This window comes from Arvicola amphibius, chromosome 8, assembly GCF_903992535.2.
Source record: "Arvicola amphibius chromosome 8, mArvAmp1.2, whole genome shotgun sequence".
NCBI classification, from domain to species: domain Eukaryota; kingdom Metazoa; phylum Chordata; class Mammalia; order Rodentia; family Cricetidae; genus Arvicola; species Arvicola amphibius.
In genome coordinates, this window is record NC_052054.1 from 23,592,269 (window position 1) to 23,613,345 (window position 21,077).

The window sequence follows — 21,077 nt, forward strand, 5'->3', positions numbered from 1 at the left end:
TTCATTCTTTCCAAGAGTTTCAAAATATGGAAAGCAAATACGATTCAGGTTGGACATCCCTGTTGACAGGACACCTAAAGTCAAATGTTTAGGTAGGGTTACCTATATAACCCTCAGTAAGTTTTATATTTTGGAGCATTTTAGGTTGAATTTTTCATGTTAAAAATGTTTGACCAGAGCCGGGCGGTGGTGGCGCACGCCTTTAATCCCAGCACTCGGGAGGCAGAGGCAGGCGGATCTCTGTGAGTTCGAGGCCAGCCTGGTCTACAAGAGCTAGTTCCAGGACAGGCTCTAAAAAAGCTGCAGAGAAACCCTGTCTCGAAAAACCAAAAAAAAAGAAAAAAAATGTTTGCCCAGTGAAGTCTGTAGCTATACCAAATTCTGAAAGCACATTTGGTCCCAGGTATCTCAGATAAGAAATGCTCCAGCTCTGCTCAAGAGTTCAAGGAGAGGGAGATTTTTTCAAAATCATTTCAATAGATGCAGAACAATGAGAAAATATCTACCATAAGTAGTACCCTCTACTTAGGAAACAGAAAACCAATCATCGCTTTTTGTTTGCAGTGGGCTTCTTCCCTTCCTTGATGTGACTTTTGTGTCTGATGGTACGATGATGATTTTTTCCTCTTAGTTGTAGATTTTATTTTTACATAAGCAAAGGTTGTAAATAGCCGTGGACTTGAAACATAATATGTCAAGTTATTTACAAACACATACATATACTTGTGGAGCTTACTTTTCAGTTCTCAGCCCCCTCAAAGCAGTTTTGATTAACATCCCCTGAATTTAAGTATGTCTGAAAATCTAGCTGCTTTAAAGAGAAATTTATTGCAAGTAATTATAACAAGTTTCAAGACTCTTCATTATGCTTTGATATAATTTTCTTCATTATTTTCTGATAGCATTTATGAGAAAAAAACATAGTATTATAAGTAGAAAATCAGAGTACCCTGTTAATGTTTGCATAAGTGCATATGTCACTATGTATGTCAGAAAATAAATACACAGATGAGAGTATAATGTGTTGAAAAACTTTTCTATTGTAATCCAATAGAAAAACAATGAGTAATTTATTTGCTCCCCTACCCCCATCTGCTAAAATCAGAGATGCATATGTTTTGTTCCTGTGTTCCTTCATGCTGCCCAGACAAGTGACTGACAAAGGTAAGGGCATTTCTGATGAATGATGTTTGAGCTGTCATGGCTATTTAGTCAACTTCAGATTACCAGGCTTTGGTTAAGAAGTTATAAAGTGCTAAGCATAAGACACAAGATTCCAATTAGATGTTTCTGACCATTTGAAGACAGATATACAAATAAAACCTAAATGATGGCCTAGTTTCTGATGTGGGATTTCCCTCTGTATGCTATGAATACCACATGGCTGTGGCTTACCAGCTAAAGTTCTGGCTTACCTGCGGGGTTACATGGTTTCTCCTCACCTCTTCCTCCCAGCATTCAGTTTAGTTTTACCCGCCTAGCTCTGTTCTACCCTATCAGGTCAAGCCAGTTTATTAACTAACGGCATTCACAGCATACAGAGGGGAATCCCACATCACCAGAGCTGGGGATTAGAGCCACACCCTGTACATGCTAGCAAGTGTTTTGACACTGAACATATCCAGCCCAGCTATATATGTGAGATGCGATTATCACTATAATTTTGCCTCATAATGTGATACTAAAGAGCATAGGTTTTAGAACATCCATTCTTATTTGGTGATTTCTGTACAATTCTTTCAGTCATTCAAGCTTGAGACACTCATGCACCAGTTTACATGTGAGTTACTAATGATCACACATGTGTAAACAGCTTGGAAAATTAAGAGGCTTGTCATGTGATAGAAGGGTAAACATAAAGAATGTTCAGTTTCTGTGCAGCCAAGAAGTCGTAGTAATTTTTCCAAGTTACTGCTAAAGGATCCTTGCTGGTTGTAGAAAATAATACACGCACAGCATAAGAGAAAAAGTCAATGTCCTTTTCTTTCTCAATGTTCATTCTCAGTGAATGTTCCTTATACAATACAAATGGCAAGGTTGTGACCCGAGTAAAATTTCTCTGGTTACTAATCAGGCAGGCGACCGCTGCAGCTAAGAGTAGCACTGTTTCCTCATACAGCTGCTCTGTCCTTGTGCAGAGTGGGCTCTGCTGTTCATTCCTTTTATGAGGACACCAACTCCACAGGATTAGGGTCTTACTGATCTTGGACAATGCTAATTATTCTCTTAAGAGCCATATATCCAAATAGTAATACTGGGAGTTAGGCCTTCCAATGATGAATTTTGAAGAGATGCAAGTGGAACCCTAACACTTTGCTATTCCCGCAACATTTCTGGCTCCTGGCCTCTGCATAATACCACCAAATAATTAATTTCCCACTCTTCTCGTCTATTCATAGCCTTTCTCTTTGTCTATTCCTTATTCCTCTGCAAGCTTTCAGGTCAACCTGTTATGTGAAATCTTTCCTGACTTCCTTGGGCAGAAATATGGTGCTGCACACATCACCTCCAATGCAGTATTATTGTTCCCCATACCTCACTTTCAATGCAGCATTATCATACCCCATACCCAACTTCAAATGCAGCGTTACCAAGCCTCATACTCAACCCCAATGCAGCATTACCATGCCCTGTACCCAACTTCAAATGCAGCATTACCAAGCTTCATACTCAACCCTAATGCAGCATTACTATTTCCCAGAGCCAGCCCCCAAAGCAGCATTACCACGCCCCATACCCAAACCCAACGCAGCATTACCACGTCCCATACCCAGCCCCCAGTGTAGCATTACCAAGTTCTATACCCCACCCCAATGTAGCATTATCATGCCCCATGGCCAACCCCAATGCAGCATTACCATGTCCCATACCCAGCCCCCAATGTAGCATTACCAAGTCCTATACCCTACCCTAATGTAGCATTATCATGCCCCATAGCAAACCCCAAAGCAGCATTACCAAGTCACATACCCAGTCTCCAATGCAGCATTACCATGCCCTATACCCAACCCCAATGCAGTCCATTCCCAATCTCTAGCACACCACTACCACATCTTGCACCTAATGTCCAATGTAGCATCTCTATGTCCTGTACCTGACATCCACAACAGCGTTACCATGGTAGACTTTGATGGCAGACATCAAAGTACTTTAGTTTTCAACAAGTGACTTAAACATCTTATATCTTCTACCAATATCAATCAACTATGAACCCAGTTTTCTATATAATGATAGACATGGGATAGTACTATACATTCATTTTTTTCCCCTTCCAAACTTTGGATCTGAACTGAGCCTTGGTCTATTGGATGGAAACTTAATAAAAAGGAATGGCTAGTAACAAGAATTGTTAGCTTTATATTGAAGCCCACATCCCAGTCTGATCCACAGTTGAAGGTAAAGAGGAAAAGCAGTGATAATAATTAACATTAGATAAAATTGTCAAATTCCTTCAAAACAACACACCAACCACTGAACCACTTATTTAAATCCCACTTCTATTTCCCTGGAGTCATGGATTTCAGACCAGACTCCAGTGTGAAAATATTAAGGTATAATAGGACTTTAAAGTTCATGTTTGATCTGTTTTCTTCACTTACCTAGTTCACCAGATGATATGGCTCAAGACAGCAGAAAAACCTAGCTGCTGTTACTCCCTACCCCCAAAAGAAACTGTCTGCAGATTCTCATACTATGGAATACACTCATAACATTGTTCTGGTAGTTTGCCTGCATGGATATTCCTTGTCTGAAATAGTTTGGAAGTGACTACAGTGTGTCACTTTGCAAGCAGATGATAGAACCTATCTCTCAGGACAGGTGGCAAGAGGAAGTAAAAGTTATTGTATGTAAAATCATTCAGAATTGGTGTCTGGCATTTAGCCCATACTCACAAAATTTTTCTCTATTAAAAACAAATCTTAGAATTCTGTATCCTCCTTTAAAACACAACTTTTCTACAGACAAAGGTTTGTTTAGGGTCCAAACTAGAAGGTTTTGGCATGATTGCTTTGCTGTACAGAATGAGTTGCAAAGAAAAGGTTAGGGGGATGGGTGAAGAGGAAGCCATGCAGATAGATGACCGGCACTCTCCAGTCCTCTTTTCTTTCAGAACTGAAGATCTTTTTCAGTTTGCTTTTTCCTTTAATGAGGGCAGAGAAACTTCACATTTCCAGAAGTTCAAGTCATATACAAAGACACAACATTTTTAGAGGTGGAAGTGGAGGGAGGGATGTTTTCTTGGTGCAGTCTTGAGGCCAGAAAGCCTATTTTGGTCAGGCTGACCATAGGAACCATTCTTGGCTTTGGTTCAGCTGAGCAGGGGCTTGGTGAGATATTTGTGACAATCATTGTAGGCAGAAATTTATCTTATTTTTTTATCCCTCTCTGTCACACTGGTAGACACTGTTATCAGTTTTATTTGGGATGGTCACAAGAACTTAGGAACATTGTGCTTTAACTAAAGTAAACTCTACCATACTCCTAGCTGAGATTACATTTCAAGTTAGAGACTTGGGTCAATCATGACTTCCACCTTCTTCCTCATGCCCAGTTTACGGATATCCCTTGGACCTTCTTAACACAACTGGATCTTACATTCTCTATGGCTATGGTAGCTGAAGCCAACCTCTCATACTGTAATCAATGCAATACTCTTAACTGGTCTCTTAGCTCCCAATCCTTCTTTCCCTAGCCTCTCTTCATAGGCATTACGGTAATATAATCCTTTTAAAGGATGCTAATATCAAACCGGGCCATTGTTTTGTTCAACACCTACTTGTAGCTTTTCATTTTATTCTGAGCCAAATCTGTTATAGTAACCCTGTGTTCTCTAGGCCTCCATCCAGCTAACCAGTCTTCTTTCCACATATAATCTGTGACCAACCACACACCAATGTAGCTGTGTGATACCCCTTCTGCTCTTTCCTGAGGCCCATCTGAATGACCAATTCAGACACGCACACACCTGCACACACCCAGTCTCCTAGTCTGTGCTTCAGTTTCTCCACAGATTTACTAACACAGAAATTCCCTCAATGTAGGTACTGAGCTTTCTCACTAGTGCCCAGATGTCACTGATGCCCGGTGGACCAGGGCCTGCACCTTTGTGAAGTACTGCTTTGGCGATCTCATCTTTGTCTCCATTCTTTTTGATTGGACAAGATTAATCCACTCAAACATTAGGGTCACTAGATAAAGTATCTCTGGGAGGACAGAAAGATGAGTCTCTCTGCTGGAGTTTCTAACTGATACAGCCAAGGAAATACCTGAGAACTACATTTCTAACAAGCATCCTCGAGAAAAACTAATTGAATATAACATCTGATAACTTTTATTAAAGATGGCCAATACCTCCCCATTAAAATATAAACTGAGGCCAACTTTATTTTCTGCCATTTGCTCTTGAAAGAACAACACCAGGCAAAAAGCAGCAGCAAGAAAACATTTCCTGATTATTTAGAAAATAAATTATCATTAGTATTTTGCATCATTTTAAAGCATCTAAATGAATAATCACCATGTATAGAATGTTGTGCGCTAAGCACCTTGACATGGTGTATGGTGTCATTCAAATAAGACCCTATATGACAGGTGAAGTCTATAGGCCTGCTGGCCTGTGTTAAATACATACATGGGCCATGGCTTGCTGTCTCCAATGTTAACAGAGTTTATTGGTCATGTCCTGGTGTCCCCTATGTTAACAGAGCCTATGGATCATTGCTTGCCATCTCCTATGATAGTCTATGTCCCCTACTCTAAGGAATTCTAACCCAAATGGCATAAGTAAAATGCATGAGACAAATTCAATTGAATTTATTAAATTCACCTTTTAGTTAAAAACATTTAATAAAAAAGATATTTCTATCATGCAAATCACAACATGGTTGGTTCTGAAGTGCATAGAAAAAAATAAAAGAATACTGGTATTAATGTACATAGAGCACACCTGCAGGTGGTGCATAACCCCTATAAAACTTATTAACTTTCCCGGAACCGAATGTACTATGGCATTCTTTATCCCCATGCTACAATTCCACAAGGGCAGAAGGGCATCTTTAAAGCACCCGTGTGCAACCATTTGCATTTCATTTTCTAATATACGAGGCAACTGCTGCTGAGGATAGTGAGCCACTTTGCATGTCACTGGGTAGGACGGAGTCCTGGAAGCCAGTGTCATTTTCAGTAATAATTTTTCTACCTCTTCCTTCCATGACCATTCATTTTGTTACCTAGTTTTATCTAAACATGACTATAAGCTACATTTTATCTGTTATTATTTACCATTTTTGGATGTTCGTATTTGGCTTACACATCCTAAGAGGGAAAAAAAAAGGCCAGGATCGCCAATCCAGAATATTCTGGCAATCTTTATTAAACGTTTAATTTAGGATATTATAGCTACATAATATGGTTTGTCCAAATATTACAGATTTCTCAAAAACTTCCTTTAGTGTATATAAATTAAGAAAGCTTACACCCAACATGATTTTCTACAGGGACATTTTCCTTTTTTGAAGCAGGGTTTGATGCTAAGATCAGCTCTCTATACTCAGAGATAAGTGGATCCACTTGCTGGACAATGACAACTGGCTGAGGCAGCTGAAGAATGCTTCCCCAGGAATCTGAAGCATACAGGAGTCACTGTCGTACTCAGTAGAACTGTAGTCTTCTGTCAAACCATGCTCCCGACAGGCTGAGCAAAGTGTGATGGATGTTAGTTCTGGAGGCTGCAAACACATGGCTTCCAGGCCAGAGGCTTTACTCCCTGCCTGTTGTCAGCAGCCTGAGAGCCTTCTGTAGGTTCTGCACCGCGGTACCCACATCCTCATACTGCAGAGCGCTGCCAGCGTATTTGCAGTACTTCTGAGCTCGAGCAAAATCCTCTGGTGTCAGGCGGATATCCCCTAAAAGAAACACATTGAGACACATCACAGATGACATCACACTGTGCTGTTCCTTAGGTCCCCCTTTACACTTAAGATGAAACCATGTATTTATGAATGTTAAAAGAACAAGCTTTATTTTGCTACTAATATAAACCAGATACACAATATTAAAATAACTCACATGTACACAATTTTCCATCAAGAAGTCCGCATTTTAGCAAATTAACTAAGGACAAGAAATGACTGGTTGTATGAAACAAGAAAAGCAGCTTGGTGTTTATATTAGACTGCCGAGGCTCTCTTCATGGAACACCACAAACAGTCTAAACCCTTTAGCCCTCAATGAAGCTAGAATATAAATATATCCTCCAATAAAAGGAGGGGGTAACACACTCCATGCAGAACAGTGTCACTTTTTAAGCACTAATGTATTCTACATTTTGCTTCATTCATGTAAAAATATACTTAAGGCCATCTCCAAATCTTAACATTGAAACGCGCAACCACACATGAAAACAGCCATTATAAAACAGCTCTTCAAAATTTATTTCTAGCAGTTTTCTTCTTACATATAAGTAATATGGAAGAACCCAACTAAATAATTTGGATAAAAATATGCTATTCATTTAATCTAAAATATGAATTTCTCTATATGCATTTCTATGATAAGATAAAAAGATACTTGTTTTGTCTTTGGCAAAGAAACAAACAAATGGGCATTTATTTATTGCATATTCATTCATTCATTTATAACGTGGAAAATGTTGAGGACGGTACCCTGAGTAGAAGGCAGAAACACAGAAAATGAGTAGGCAGCATACTCTAATTATTGTTAAGGCTATACTGAGACACAGATTCTTTTTAAATGGGCTTTTTTTTTTAACCTTTGATGGAAATAGCAAAATTGGACATTACCTTCTAAAGATGCAGCAACTGTAGGTAGGCTGAGAGGAAATCCTCACAAATATTACCATCTTCCAAAGCAAGCGCTGATACACTCTGTACTTCTAGTGTTTATTTTTAGTGTACAAGGCACCTGGTGGTTCCCAGCTCAGTGACTCATTCAATAAATAGGAAAGGGCTGCCTGTATTGTCACTAATTCTCCACATTCTATATATAGTTCACAACAGATAAATACTAATTAAATCCAAGATTTTAAGATAATGTGTTTACAAATTTACATACAGAAAACATGCAGAGTGCTACATCAATTAAGCCTTCAAATAATCATTGAGTTAGTAAAAGATTAAGGTAATTATTCTCATTTAACAGAAAAATTTTAACTTCCTTGAATTTCTCTCTTGCTTTAAAAGTAACACAAATGAACAAAGGAGTAAATTACAACTGTATACTAACTATTCAGCATAATTCACCACCATTCGTTAGTAGCAGTGGAGCTGCTGTTGACCACATCAGTCAGACTTAAAAATACCAACCTTCATTTCTGTTCACACTTTGGTCATGTGCATTTCAGTTTATGCTTTCCTTAAAAAATATTTACTAGATTATTTAACATTTTTTTTTTTTCAAAATAACTGAGGCCCTGGCTGCATGGCTACTTGGAAATCCACATCCTCTTAAGAGTAGAATATTGTGTAGCTTGAGTGCACCTTAACACTGCCCAGCTGGTGCCTGACAGCCTCTGCCTCCATCTTAGTAAACTTTAATGCAAAGGCAAGTACCCAATATTCACTACACATGTTGGGAAGAAACTCTGATACCCAGAACAGCTTCATCTCTACAGCGCCAACGTTAGTTTTGTTCTGCTAACGTATCACTTGCTCATTAAAAAGCGAGAAGGTGCATAACAGCAAAGTTGATATCCCTTTTTTTTTCATAAACTTAAACCTATTCACCAACAATAAAACTATTTTAAAGCACAAACATTTTAGTTTTTATGAAATCATCTCAATATTAATAAAGTATGAATGAAATATCACTACCGAAAAATGACACATAAAGCTTATGGACACACATAAGACATTAATTCATATGTAAAAGATAGTACCTAGATAATAAAAATTGACATGTAGATTCACATTCAAAATGTAATTTCTAGACATAGAGATATTAGCTTATTTTCAACAATTTAAGGAACTAAACCAAGCCATACAAAATAATTACTTTCATACCACACTAGGCTTTCCTTAAGAAGTATAATTAAGTCACCCATAATAAAATATAGGAATTCAAGTTATAATATGAATTAAAAATAAAATCTGTCACCTTCTTATGGTTATTTACATTTATCACATAAAATTTCAACAGAGAAGGTAGAAGAAACAAGAAAGGATAGAGTTTAATTTCAGTGTACCTCATCTTATATTTATTATAATAAAGACAGTCTTACTGCACCAGATAAAGGCTGTTTTCTCTAAGGAGCACAGGTGAGAAAGCTCCCCATGGTCCCAGGCAGTGATGTCTGACCAGGCATCTCTCCCTGCCCTTCAGAACAGGCAGAGGAGAGCTGCTCAACTGCCAGCCTCTGCTCCTGGGGTAAGGAGTGGGTCAAGTACTGCATCCAAGACATTTTCAGAGGGAAAGTGACATCACTTAATACTTAATGACAAGAGCATCCTTTCTCAAAATTCATTTACCCAAAGTCCCTACACAGAGGACCGGATGCATAATTGGTAATATTTCCAGGATGGGTCTTTCCAATTTATGCAGATAGCTCTAGAAATTAGTATATCAAGGGCTTTGGCTATGATTAGAACATATTCCATTATTGATTTGAAAGGACACAGGCAGAGGAAACAGAAAGAGTTCTAAATCTTTGTAAAAAGTAATTGCCCAGGGGGGCTGGAGAGATGGCTCAGTGGTTAAGAGTACTGACTGCTCTTCCAGAGGATCTGGTTTCAATTCCCAGCACCCACATGGCAGCTCACAACTGTATGAAGATCCAGTTGCAAGGGATCTGACACCTTCACACCAATGCACATAAATTTAAATAAACCATAAAAATATTAAAAAAGTAATTGCCCAAAGATGCCAATAACAACAAAAGCAATAAGAGAGATACAGATCGTATCATTGTTTTAGGTAATGACAGCATTCAATATTTTTCAGGTACTGTAACATAATTTTAAGACTCAAAAAACAGAGGTAAGTTTTTATTAATATTATAATATACAGGGTAAAAAAATATTAGACTTTGAAGTGTTTTTCAATTTTTCTCTCAGGAGCAGTCATAAATTCATTACAATAACTAATATATATTAATATTAATACATTAATATTACATTTACATAATATATTGACATTAGCATAACAGGTATGCTTCTGAAACAGGTAGTCACTAAACACTACTAAGGGGTAACCAGGCAGGAAGTAGAGGTGGAGCAATGAGAACAAGAGAATCCTGGGAAGAGGGAAGAGTCAGTCTGCAGTCGTCATCCAGACACAGAGGAAGAAAGATTGGAATGCCTCCCGAAAAAGGTACCAAGCCACGTGGCTAACACTGATAATTATGGGCTAATATAAGTTATAAGAGTTAATAAGAAGCCTGAGCTAATAGGCCAATCTGTTTAAAATTAATGTTGGTCTTTGAGTATTTCTTTGGGACTGAACGACTGCAGGACTGGGTGGGACAACCTTGGTCAACAATCAGGGAGAAGGTGCAATGGCAATCTCACCATGCAGGTAGTTCTAGTTTAAGCTATTTAAACCTTCAACTCTCTGTCTTCACTGAGACACGCCCCAGCTCCTGACAATGTGGGCTCACGTAAGTACACATGCAGAGCTTTTGGACTAGTGAAACAAGTGAGACATCAGACTGGGTTTTCATTTAGTAACAGACACCTATCTTTCCTTTCCTTCGTTTAAAAGGGTGGACAGCTCATCTGCATTTAACACAGGATGATTTATCCTATGTGTTTTTAATACTTTATCCCTTTACCAATGATAGAGATCATGTTGCTTCTCAGTTTTGGTAAAAAATGAATAAAGATAGTACCAACACTTGGATGCAGTGTTTTGTTGTGGACAGGTTCTCTACTTTGGATAAACATCAAGGGGTATGACTTCCTTTTTACATTTAGGTATGTGGTCTGTTTTAAACAATTTTTTTTAAGTTTTTATTTTCTGTTTCAATGACTTAATCCTTGTTTTATTCTTACTTGATTTAAATTTTGATTAACAGGTGCTAGTTCACATGCTATCTGAACACATGCAAATAGTATGTACAGACCATTACCTGCCACTTAAATGTTCAGCTTCTATGTCTGAGATAACACAGTGCTTGTCTTTCCATTCCCAGCTTCTTTAGTTTATATCCTATAGTTCAACTGGTTCCATTCATTTGGCAGCAGCTCACAGGACTTCACTCATCTCCATGGCTCAACAGCTGGCTAGTATTGTGACATCTTGACACAGCAGAGTCTTTTTGGAAGAGGAAAGTTCAACTACAAAAATGCTCCCACCAGACTGGCCCATAGGCAAGCCTGTGGTATATTTTCTTGACAGATGTGGGAGGGCCAAGCTCACTGTGAGTGGTGCTATTCTGAGCTGCCAAGTCGTCCTGCTGCTCTAAGAAAGCAAGCTGAGTAAGCCTTGAGGAGAAATCCAGTAAGCAGTAGCCCTCTATGGCTTTAGCTTCAGTTCCTGCCTCCAGGTCCCTTCTGCAACTTTCCTTAGTGATGGGTTATAAGTATAGTACGAAAAGAACCATTCCCCCCCAACCCATTTGACTTGGTCATGGTGTTTATCACAGCAAGAGAAACCTAACCAAGACACATACATCAGATTTTCTTTACTGGCTAATTTGCTGATAACCATCCAGGATGATTCTTTTTTGGAATAGCGGCATGTGAATATAGATACCTTTTTAGCTTATGGATTTATTTCCTTTGAATATAAATATGGGAACCTGGAAGTGGGACAGCTGGATCACATGCTAGAAGATCTGTTTCAGTGTCTGGACTATTATCCACAATGACTATCTTAACTAATACACTATAATAGTGTATAAAATTTCCTTAATCTCCATATCATTGATATTTTTGTAGTTCTGATTTGTAGTTCACAGACACCTAAAGATATTAATCATTTATATATATTTGTTGGCCATTTCAATTTCTTTCAAGTGTTTATTTAGATCACGTACTAATTTCTTTTTTCCTTTTTTTTTTCTCCCAAGACAGGGTTTCTCTGTGTAGTTCTGACTGTCTTGACCTCACTCTGTAGACCAGGCTGGCCTTGAACTCAGAGATCTGCCTGCCTTTGCCTTCCAGGTGCTGGGATTAAAGGTGTGTGCCACCACTTCCAGACAACTTGCTAATTTTGAAATGGGTCTATTTTTGGTTACAGTTCTTAATTTACGTAAATACTCCACACATTAGTCTTCCATCAGTTGACTAGTGAGAAAATGTGTCCCCATTGTATAGGCTGCGTCTTCACTGCTCAGCTTTCACTTTGGGGTTAATACCATTTGTCAACTTTTGCTTTCATTTCCTGTCCTTTAGGAGTCATCTACATATAAAATCACTGGCCCACCAATGTCTATTAGTTAAATTACCTGGCGCGAGAAGGAAGCACAAAACATGCAACAAACCCGCTTAGGAGTTTATTAGAGGAGACATGTAGACATGTACAGGCCTGGTGAAGTTGGTGTGCAAAAAAAAAAAAAAAAAAAAAAAGAGACGGCTGAAGATGGTGCTCCAGATTTTAAAGGCTTTCTAGCGCATGCACACAGGGGGATGAGATGACGTAGCTATGTCATACGTAGGTCATGCAACCATGCCGCACGTGGGTCACACAGGGCCTTTTAAGGTCCTCCGAGGTGGCTAGGTATTTTTGCCTGAGGGTTTGTCCACACATGTGTGGCCCTGGAACCTGGAAGTACCAGGCATGCTAGTGGCTAAAATTATAACAATTAGTATTTCCTCTATATTTTCCTCCAGTAATTCCAAGTGTTAGTTCTTGTCTTTAAGCAATGTTAGTTTGATTTCTATACAAGAGCTAGAAGGGGATAACATTAACCTTTTGTAGAGAGATACCCAGTTTTCTTATCAGCATTTTCTACAGAGGCTGCCTTTGGCCCCTTTGTTGAGAACAGGTTAACTGGAGATGCACAGGTCTAAATTCATTCACTGACATCCATTCTGTTACTCTGGTATAGGCGTTGGGTTTATGCCAGTACCATGCTTTGGTTTTCCATGACCATAAGATCTAAACACTGAATGAGAAATCAAAATATGCCTCCAATCCAAGTAGAGGCAAAAAAATAGAAGTCAGAAAAATGAGAAAAGAGAAGAAGATGGCTCACGACATGAGCCATCAAATTACTGAACTGCAGACAGTGACGCCGATTTTCATCATTGTTAGCTTTTCCTCTCTGGATAGTGTAATAATGTAGTGCAGATTAGGAAAATCACAATGACAACACAGTGATTTTGAAATGAATGAACGTAACTGACCATAAGCTTTCACAGTAGCTGTGGCTAGATGTGTGTCATTATATCCATTACAGAACAAATGAAGAGAAAAGAATAGTAAAGAAAGAAAATGGAGTATTTTTGGATGTGGGTTTCTCTGACCATCTTATAGAATCCTGGTTCCCTTGACAATCACGCAGAGATACTGAAAAAAACTTGAGTATCCTTTATACTCAAACTTATATGGTAAAGTCAAGGAAAAATTACAAACACCACCCCAAATAAGGAGAAACACAATGCAGCCTACAGAAAGCTGATGACTCACCCTGGGAAGCTGTATACAGGTCAGAATCGATGACTGGACCAGTCTGTGGACTAGGCTGCGCGGTATTACTCGTTACGCCTGTGAATGAAAACCAGAGATATGCAGAAAGTGCTTCATCCCCTAATAAAGTATTAGGAAAGCAATCACCAGTTGGCAATTATTTCACTATTTCAACATTTTCTTCATTCTGATGAATTAATTTGAACTTATATTACAAACTGGAAAAGAAAATGAGCAGGAAAATATGAGTGCTAACTTTCATGACAAGTGTTTCAATTCATTTTAATTCTTTGAAATTAATATATAATAACACTATTTCCCCCTATCTTTGTCCTCTCGCCAACCACTTCTATGACAGCCCTTGCTCTCTCTCAATTCAATGTCTTTTCTTTAATTGCTGTTATATATTAACTATGTACACATTCATAAACAAGTAACAGTGACATGCTCATCCTGTATCATACTACTTATATGTATGTGACTATGTGGTCACACTGTTGCCATGGATCTTTAAAGGAAGAGGTTCCCTTCCCACCATTTAATCTCTTATCCCTGAGGACAAAGTGAGACAAAATAATGATTTATTTTAAGTTGGCAGAAGAGTACAGTTTAAAACCATGTGAAATTGAATACTTCAATTTTCCAGTTAATATTTTTAAGATGGTACTTCTTCTAGATAAATAAGTGATTAGCTTGACTTCCTGTTAAGCCTTGTCAACACTGCCATACTGAATGAGGAACTAGCACTGTACTTCAGATATAGCCTATTACTCATCTAAAAGATTAGTAAAATGCACTGAAGTCTTATAACAATGATTAGATCAGCAGGGAAAGTAAACAAAGACAAGCTGATTAACTCCAGAAACCACGTGATTTCTGAAAATTCAATTCTGTATGGCATATGTCTTGCAAATAGTAATTAGGTCTGCATAGTAAGTACGCTGCTCTGTGTGCTTTGGAGTTCATACGGCTTAGATGCTGTAATGCCAGATTAACACATACAATTCTTGCTTCCCTTTTTATGGCCTTACAATGCTGCTTTTCAATGCATGGATGATGATTTACAAAACAACTCATTATTAAGAAACTCATGTTTTTACACCTTTTGCTACCACACACAGAACTATAGTGGACGTACCTTTCAAGGAAGAGCCGTAAGACATAGGAAATTTATGCTGAACAATTCAGTGACCTTTTGCTTAATTTTGATAGTGCTAACAAAGTATATTTAGCTATTAACATTTGATATATTTTTCCCATAAATATTTAAAAGCATACATAAAGTTAATAAAAAAAAGTTAGAAAGCTGGGCATGGCGGTACATGACTTGGGAGGCAGAGGCAGGTAGATCTCTGTTGAGTTTCAGACCAGCCATTATTACACAGTGAGACTTTGCCTCAAACAACAAAACAAAACAAAATTAACGAAGACTGTTAGAAAGGTAGGAGATCTGAGAGGCTGTTTGTCAAACCTAATCTAGCAAAAAGGCAGACATATCTTGAGTAGAGATGGCCATCCTCATCCTCTGAGCAGGTAACACCAACCCTTCCCAAGTGACTCATTCTCTTCCAAGATTAAATCTTTCAACTGACTCCTTCACAGAAGGCCACACTTTCAGGCCGGCATCCTATGATAACTTTCAAATAATTATGTGGATTAGCTGTATTAAGAACACAGTAGGATTCATGGACTGCCTAGTTATACAGGATTATTCCATGTAAAGAATATTTTAACACACAGTGTGTACCATACTAAGTTTTCAGTCAGTCGTTCAGCTGTACATGCCTGAGGCAGGATAGTCTGAACATGTCTCTTCCTGTCTGTCTTGAAGCAGAGGCAGGTCTGCCCTTTTGTGGAAATGAAATAATGGGTTGACGTCAGCTCAAAAATACCTGGTAGGTTGGTAATGTCTTTTAGGTTACTGGATGCTCTCATCTGCTTTTTTTTTTTAAATCTGTTTTGGATTTGGATAGGTCTCTCTGGGCAATCTGTACAATGGTCACAACTTAGACTGCAATATGCTGGAGTGAGATAAGTCTCTTAAAATCTGCTCCTGAAGGAAAGCAGTGTGCTTGAGCATTTATTTCTTCCTGTCATTCAATAAAATGCGACTATTATGTCAGAATGTAACTTCTGAGTTACGCTTAGCCAGCATATTAGAAGGCAGCCATGTATGTTCAAGAATAATGCAACATTTTCAGTTAACTAACTTGTTCTATAAAGTAAATGGTACAGAAACTCTAGAAAGGGAGACATGAGAGTTGCTTAGGAAGCTAAAAAAGATTAACTCCCAAATTTAAACAGAGCCTTGAAATGCAGTAGGGTGCAGAGGCCTAGCAAAGAGAAGGATATATAAAGACTAAGAGAAACAGTTAAGAATGTAGGAAACCAGATGTAACCAGGGGAAATGGCACTGAGATAAAAACCCAGGCCAGGATGTCAACAGGTAAATGACAGCACACAGAACACAGGAATCTAACTTCCTCCTCCACAGCTCCTCACAGTGCTCAGGTTTGCAGTAGGTTAGGTGAGAAGCAAGAAGGCGAGAACTGGCTGGGTGTGGTGGAGAACACCTTTAATCCTTGTATTCCTGAGACAGAAGCAGGATCTATGTGAGTTAGAGCCCGATTTATCTACATAGAGAGCTCCAGGCCAGTCAGGGGTATATAGGGAGACACTGTCTCAAAAAACAAAACAAAACAAAACACCCCAAAGTTAGCAGCAATAATACAATTCTATCATATTTATCTAGTTTGATTTTCTGCTAAGGCCTTCTATAATACAGACTGCAAGAAGCACACGTTTTGAGAGATAAAGTGAACATTATTAGTGTCCCATGTGGCTTAGGCACAGAGGCAAACACTGCCAAACAACCATTATTCCTGCCTGCTTGCACCTACTGCTTTTTCTGTGGAAGAACTAGAACTTGTAAATGAGTAAATACTATTCTTCTCAGCTATCTGAAGGATTTCCCTTCGATAAAAGTGCATCCTGGACCTATTACATGGGAGAAGGTAAATCACTCTTCAAGCGAGCAAGAGGGGAAACATCTGTTACGTTTATAAACTAAAACTGTTAATGCTTTCTTTTATTTGACAGCTATGAACTGAATAAATGTAACAGAAAAGAACCTGGAGTTATGAGGAGATCCAGCATCTAAACTTAATAACTAAATAGAAGTATGTCATTGAGAAAGCAGCTTTGGATTTGAAAGGATTTTAGATCCTTTTCTACCAAGGATGACAAAGGACACAGAAAGGAGGTAGCAACTAGCTACTAGAGGTCAGAATCTTGAATTCAAATTCTCTTTCTTCACTAAATATGTTTCTTAGAAGTTTTATTTTTATTACTTTCTCTGATGAATGAAAGAGGTAGAGAAGGGGTAATTAGGATACATAAAATGCTATATTTATACACATATGTTCATGGAGAGACGGAGAAAGAGAACACACAGCATCACAAGCTTTTGTTAACCAGATTAAAATGTACTGTGAACACTAGAACACTTCCTAGATTGCACCTCCTAATATTTATTGTCATGAATATTCCCAACAATAAATACTATTAGTGGGATCATACAAAGCTCTCAAGATTTGAAGTTTTTCATTGTACAAAAATGGCAATGTTATATAGGTCAATCAACAGTCCTCCTACCTAGAGTATAGTTTGCTGTTTCTCACACAAAGCTAATCTGTATCGAACGCGTGGTAATTTTACTACAGTGCTGCCCTCATCATGTGGTATTTCCCTCTGTATGCTGTGATTACCATTAATAAGTAAAGAAACTGCTGTGGACCTACAGCAGGGCAGAACTTAGTTAGACAGGGAGAACTAAACTGAATGCTAGGAGAAAGAAGGGTGAAGTCAGAGAGAAGCCATGTAGTTCTGTTAGAGCCAGAAGGAACTTTACCCGGTAAGCCACTGTCACATGGTGACACACAGATTAATAGAAATGGGTTAAATTAATATGTAAGAGTCAGCCAATAAGAAGCTAGGGCTAATGGGCCAAGCAGTGAGTTAATTAATATGGTTTCTGTGTGATTATTTTGGTTCTGGGCAGCCAGGACAAGCAAGCGGCCTCCCTCCTACACCCTCAGATCTGCTTCTACAGTAGTACCTTTCAGGTCATCTTTCCGTACATGCTACACTGACATATGGTATTTGTCTTGATTTACAAAATGATTTTAAATGCCTATTGACTCTCCATGGAGAAGGAAAGAAGGCAAGAAAAGAATAAGGAAAAGAAGCTAATTTGTAGAGTGCTTACTATGCGCTATGGCTACATCCTAGTCAGTTCTATGCTTACTATGCATATGGCTAAGTACTAGTCAATTCTATACTTCTGACTCTGTTGATAATTAAATAAATGTGAGGAGTAGGCATGATACTAATTTCATCTAACAAAGAAAAAAAACATAGGATGAGAGAAGTAGATGCCAGTTGAATTATTACAAGTTTACAGTTTAGTGGGAAATAACAGACATGGTGATCTGCTTCCAAATGCATGGCATGCTTACTCTGTAAGAATGCCTGTGTTTACCTTTCAGGTACATTTTGACCAGTATTCACCTACGGCAGATACACTAGGGTAGCTAGTTTTGTTTAGGTACTCTAGATTAGAAATATTTTCAAAGACTATAAAATATTTAAAAATTGTTTCATGACCTGTATGTAGAACAAGTCCACACTGGCTGCACTAGCTGTGTCATGACACACACACAAAGCCTCGAAAGCCAGGTGAACTATGCCATGTGACGACATAAGAGAGACGGCGAGACAACGGTCAATTTCATTGCTAATAAAGGCAATGCATACAAACCCAAAGTAGACTAAAGCTTAACTGTTGGTTGTGAATGACTCTCTATTTGGAAGTAAGGTAGATGGTTTGTCAGTGATACAAGGAAATGGAAGAGTGCCTGCTGCTACGTGTAAGAGTCTACACCTACCCCATCATCACTGTCAATGACACCACATAGAAACAGAGGGAGCATCCTAACTAACACACCCAGTGAGAAAGAATCTAATATTGCCGAACTAGTCTAAATCTACAGTGGAGGGGACAGATAGGGAAGAAGACAGAAAAGGGAAGAGCCATTTCTATAATGTACAGAAAACATCATTAGCAAAATAAGAAGCAAATAGTAATCAATACATATAAGCACCTGTCATTGCTCAAAAATTTAGACTGCAATAAATACTAAAACAAAGTGAAACGGAATGTAAGGATCAAACTCTATTAACATCATTACGTGGACCAAATGTAAGTGTTGCTCCTACTTCTAAAAACATTTTTTGTGTATATTCCTGAGTGTGGTATATGTGCATATATGTGTGTGGTACATGTGTATTGTGTGTGGGGCATATGCATGTGTGAGTGTGTGGTGTAAGTGCACGGTGCTTATATATGCCTGTGTGTGATGTAGTGTATATGGTATGTGAATGGCTAGCGTCTCTCAAAAATATCTGGAGCTAAGCTAGCAAGACCAGAAATCTCCTTGTCTCCACACTCTTTAATGTTGGGGTTATATCTGTGTATGTGGCCAGGGCCAACCTTCTATGTGTGTGTTGGGATCTGAACTAAGGTCCTCATGTTTGTACAGCTTGCTCTTCCCCACTAAGCTAAGTGAGCTATTTCTAGCTTCAGAACAATGCAATTGTTATGAAAATGGGGACACAGTACTGAATTCATACCTGTGCTGTGCGGCACTTCTGCGGGTGTATTAGCTGGAGCATGTGCACCTGGAGGAATCTGTATCCCACTGTAGCTGCCTGGTGCCAAATTACTTGGGTCATATGCTGAAGATGATGGCTGAGGCGGCTGAGTGGGCAGAGAGGTGGCACCAACATCTTCACTTTCTTCAACATCTGTATATAATGAACGTACGTTGAAGCAGGCATTTTGAAATACAATTGCTTACTTTTATTTTTCCCCTATCACATGACAAACACAATTTCACATAATGCATCCGATAAGCATGCTATTTTCTGAAATAAAAACAAGTCTCTATTAAGAAAACAACACTATCTGTATTTACTATCTGAATTTTGGTAGGATCTAGGAAGATGAGTATATGGAATTAAAAATTCACTTCCCACTTTTGTATGAGCTGTAGTTTTTGGAGCCATGTAAAATATAACCCGGTTCCCTGCCAATACGGAACAATTAAAAAATACACAAAGCATCATAATATTAATATAATAATCACACTTCTAGGTCACCCTGTGAGTATTTTCCTATGTAACAATGAAGTCTAGGTAGATATGGTGACAGTGGGGACATTTAGCTGACATGGACAGATAGCACATGTAAAGCTGTAATCTTAAATGCGACCAAATTCCTGGTTTTATAATTATTGTAGATGAAAAAAATTGCTAGTACCTTCTGAAAACTTTGAAATCTTTTGAAAACTCAACATTCTACTGAAACATTTCTGCTTAGGACTAATAGATACATACCATTATCTTCTTCTATTCCAACAGGGCCTGCTTGAGGAGTCTCCCCATTCTTTAAGCAGTTATGGATATATGTTGCTTTCCACCTTGCATACTTTCTGTGTTTCACATTCTAAAAGGGAATATATTTGTAGCACCATCAGACCATTGTAACATAAAAATAAGAATACTAACACGGGCTAAGTCACACTCTTGAGATGAAGTCTCTATTTGAGTGGTGCAGTTCTAAGAGTCTGACCATCCCTACATTCTACTGCTGATTCTTCCAGTGGTCAGGGCCTGGCAGAATCCAAGAGAAGGACTTCTCATTAGAACACTGCAGCACTACATCATAGACAAAGGCCGCAAGGGAAGTGTTTGTGTGTCATGCCAGCAAAATTCCTAACTTTTGGATTCCTAAAGAGGTTAAATGAAATTTTAAGGTAAAATATAAATGACAGCAATAACAGACAACTTGTTTCTGTAAATATATATATATATTTTACAAAAAATATACACACACAAATCCATAAAAATACAATAAAGCTAAGCTGACAAAAGTGATACAGGGTGAATGTAACTTCCAAGTTGTCATATTCTAAGTGCTCCATCGGATCACCTCAGTTCTCAAGGGGAGGGGGCAGGAATCATCCTGTTGTCTAAAGATGAGCTGAAAATACCAGCCACTAAGGACCCTGGGACTCTCTTTTCTGTTTGAGTCCCAAGGCCTGGTTCCCATTTTCCGTTTCAAGTCTGGCTGCACATTGTTTCATTTCTTTAACAAGTTTCCCAAACAACTGTCCACACTTGAAGTCTTCATGCTTCACTGTTCAGCTCACTGGATGTGTGCTTGTTTCATTTCTTCTATGTTTACCCATGTCACACACTAAGTCAGACAATTTGAATGCACCCTTCTCTTTAGTGGTATTGGTCTGTACCTCAGCGAAGAGGAGCTTCTCTCACTAACGTCACCAATAACCTACTTCTCTTGGGCAAGGCTAGTGGACATTTCTAACCTTTCCTTGACAAACCTGACAGCAGTATATTAAGTCCTGGAC

At 38.5% G+C, this 21,077-nt stretch overlaps 1 protein-coding gene across 4 annotated transcripts in view; it reads right to left on the reverse strand.

The window, feature by feature from the left end:
• Positions 1 to 6,341: 6,341 nt before the first annotated feature.
• Positions 6,342 to 21,077, reverse strand: part of Vta1 (vesicle trafficking 1) — a 49,014-nt gene continuing 34,278 nt past the window's right edge. For all 4 annotated transcript variants that reach the window (XM_038340352.1, XM_038340355.1, XM_038340353.1 and 1 more), the window contains 4 exons: positions 20,044 to 20,152; positions 19,279 to 19,452; positions 13,588 to 13,665; positions 6,342 to 6,905 (listed from right to left, as the gene is read on the reverse strand). In XM_038340352.1, coding sequence (XP_038196280.1) covers positions 6,760 to 6,905; positions 13,588 to 13,665; positions 19,279 to 19,452; positions 20,044 to 20,152 — 507 coding nt within the window. In that variant the 3' untranslated portion in view covers positions 6,342 to 6,759. The remainder of the gene's footprint in view (positions 6,906 to 13,587; positions 13,666 to 19,278; positions 19,453 to 20,043; positions 20,153 to 21,077) is intronic.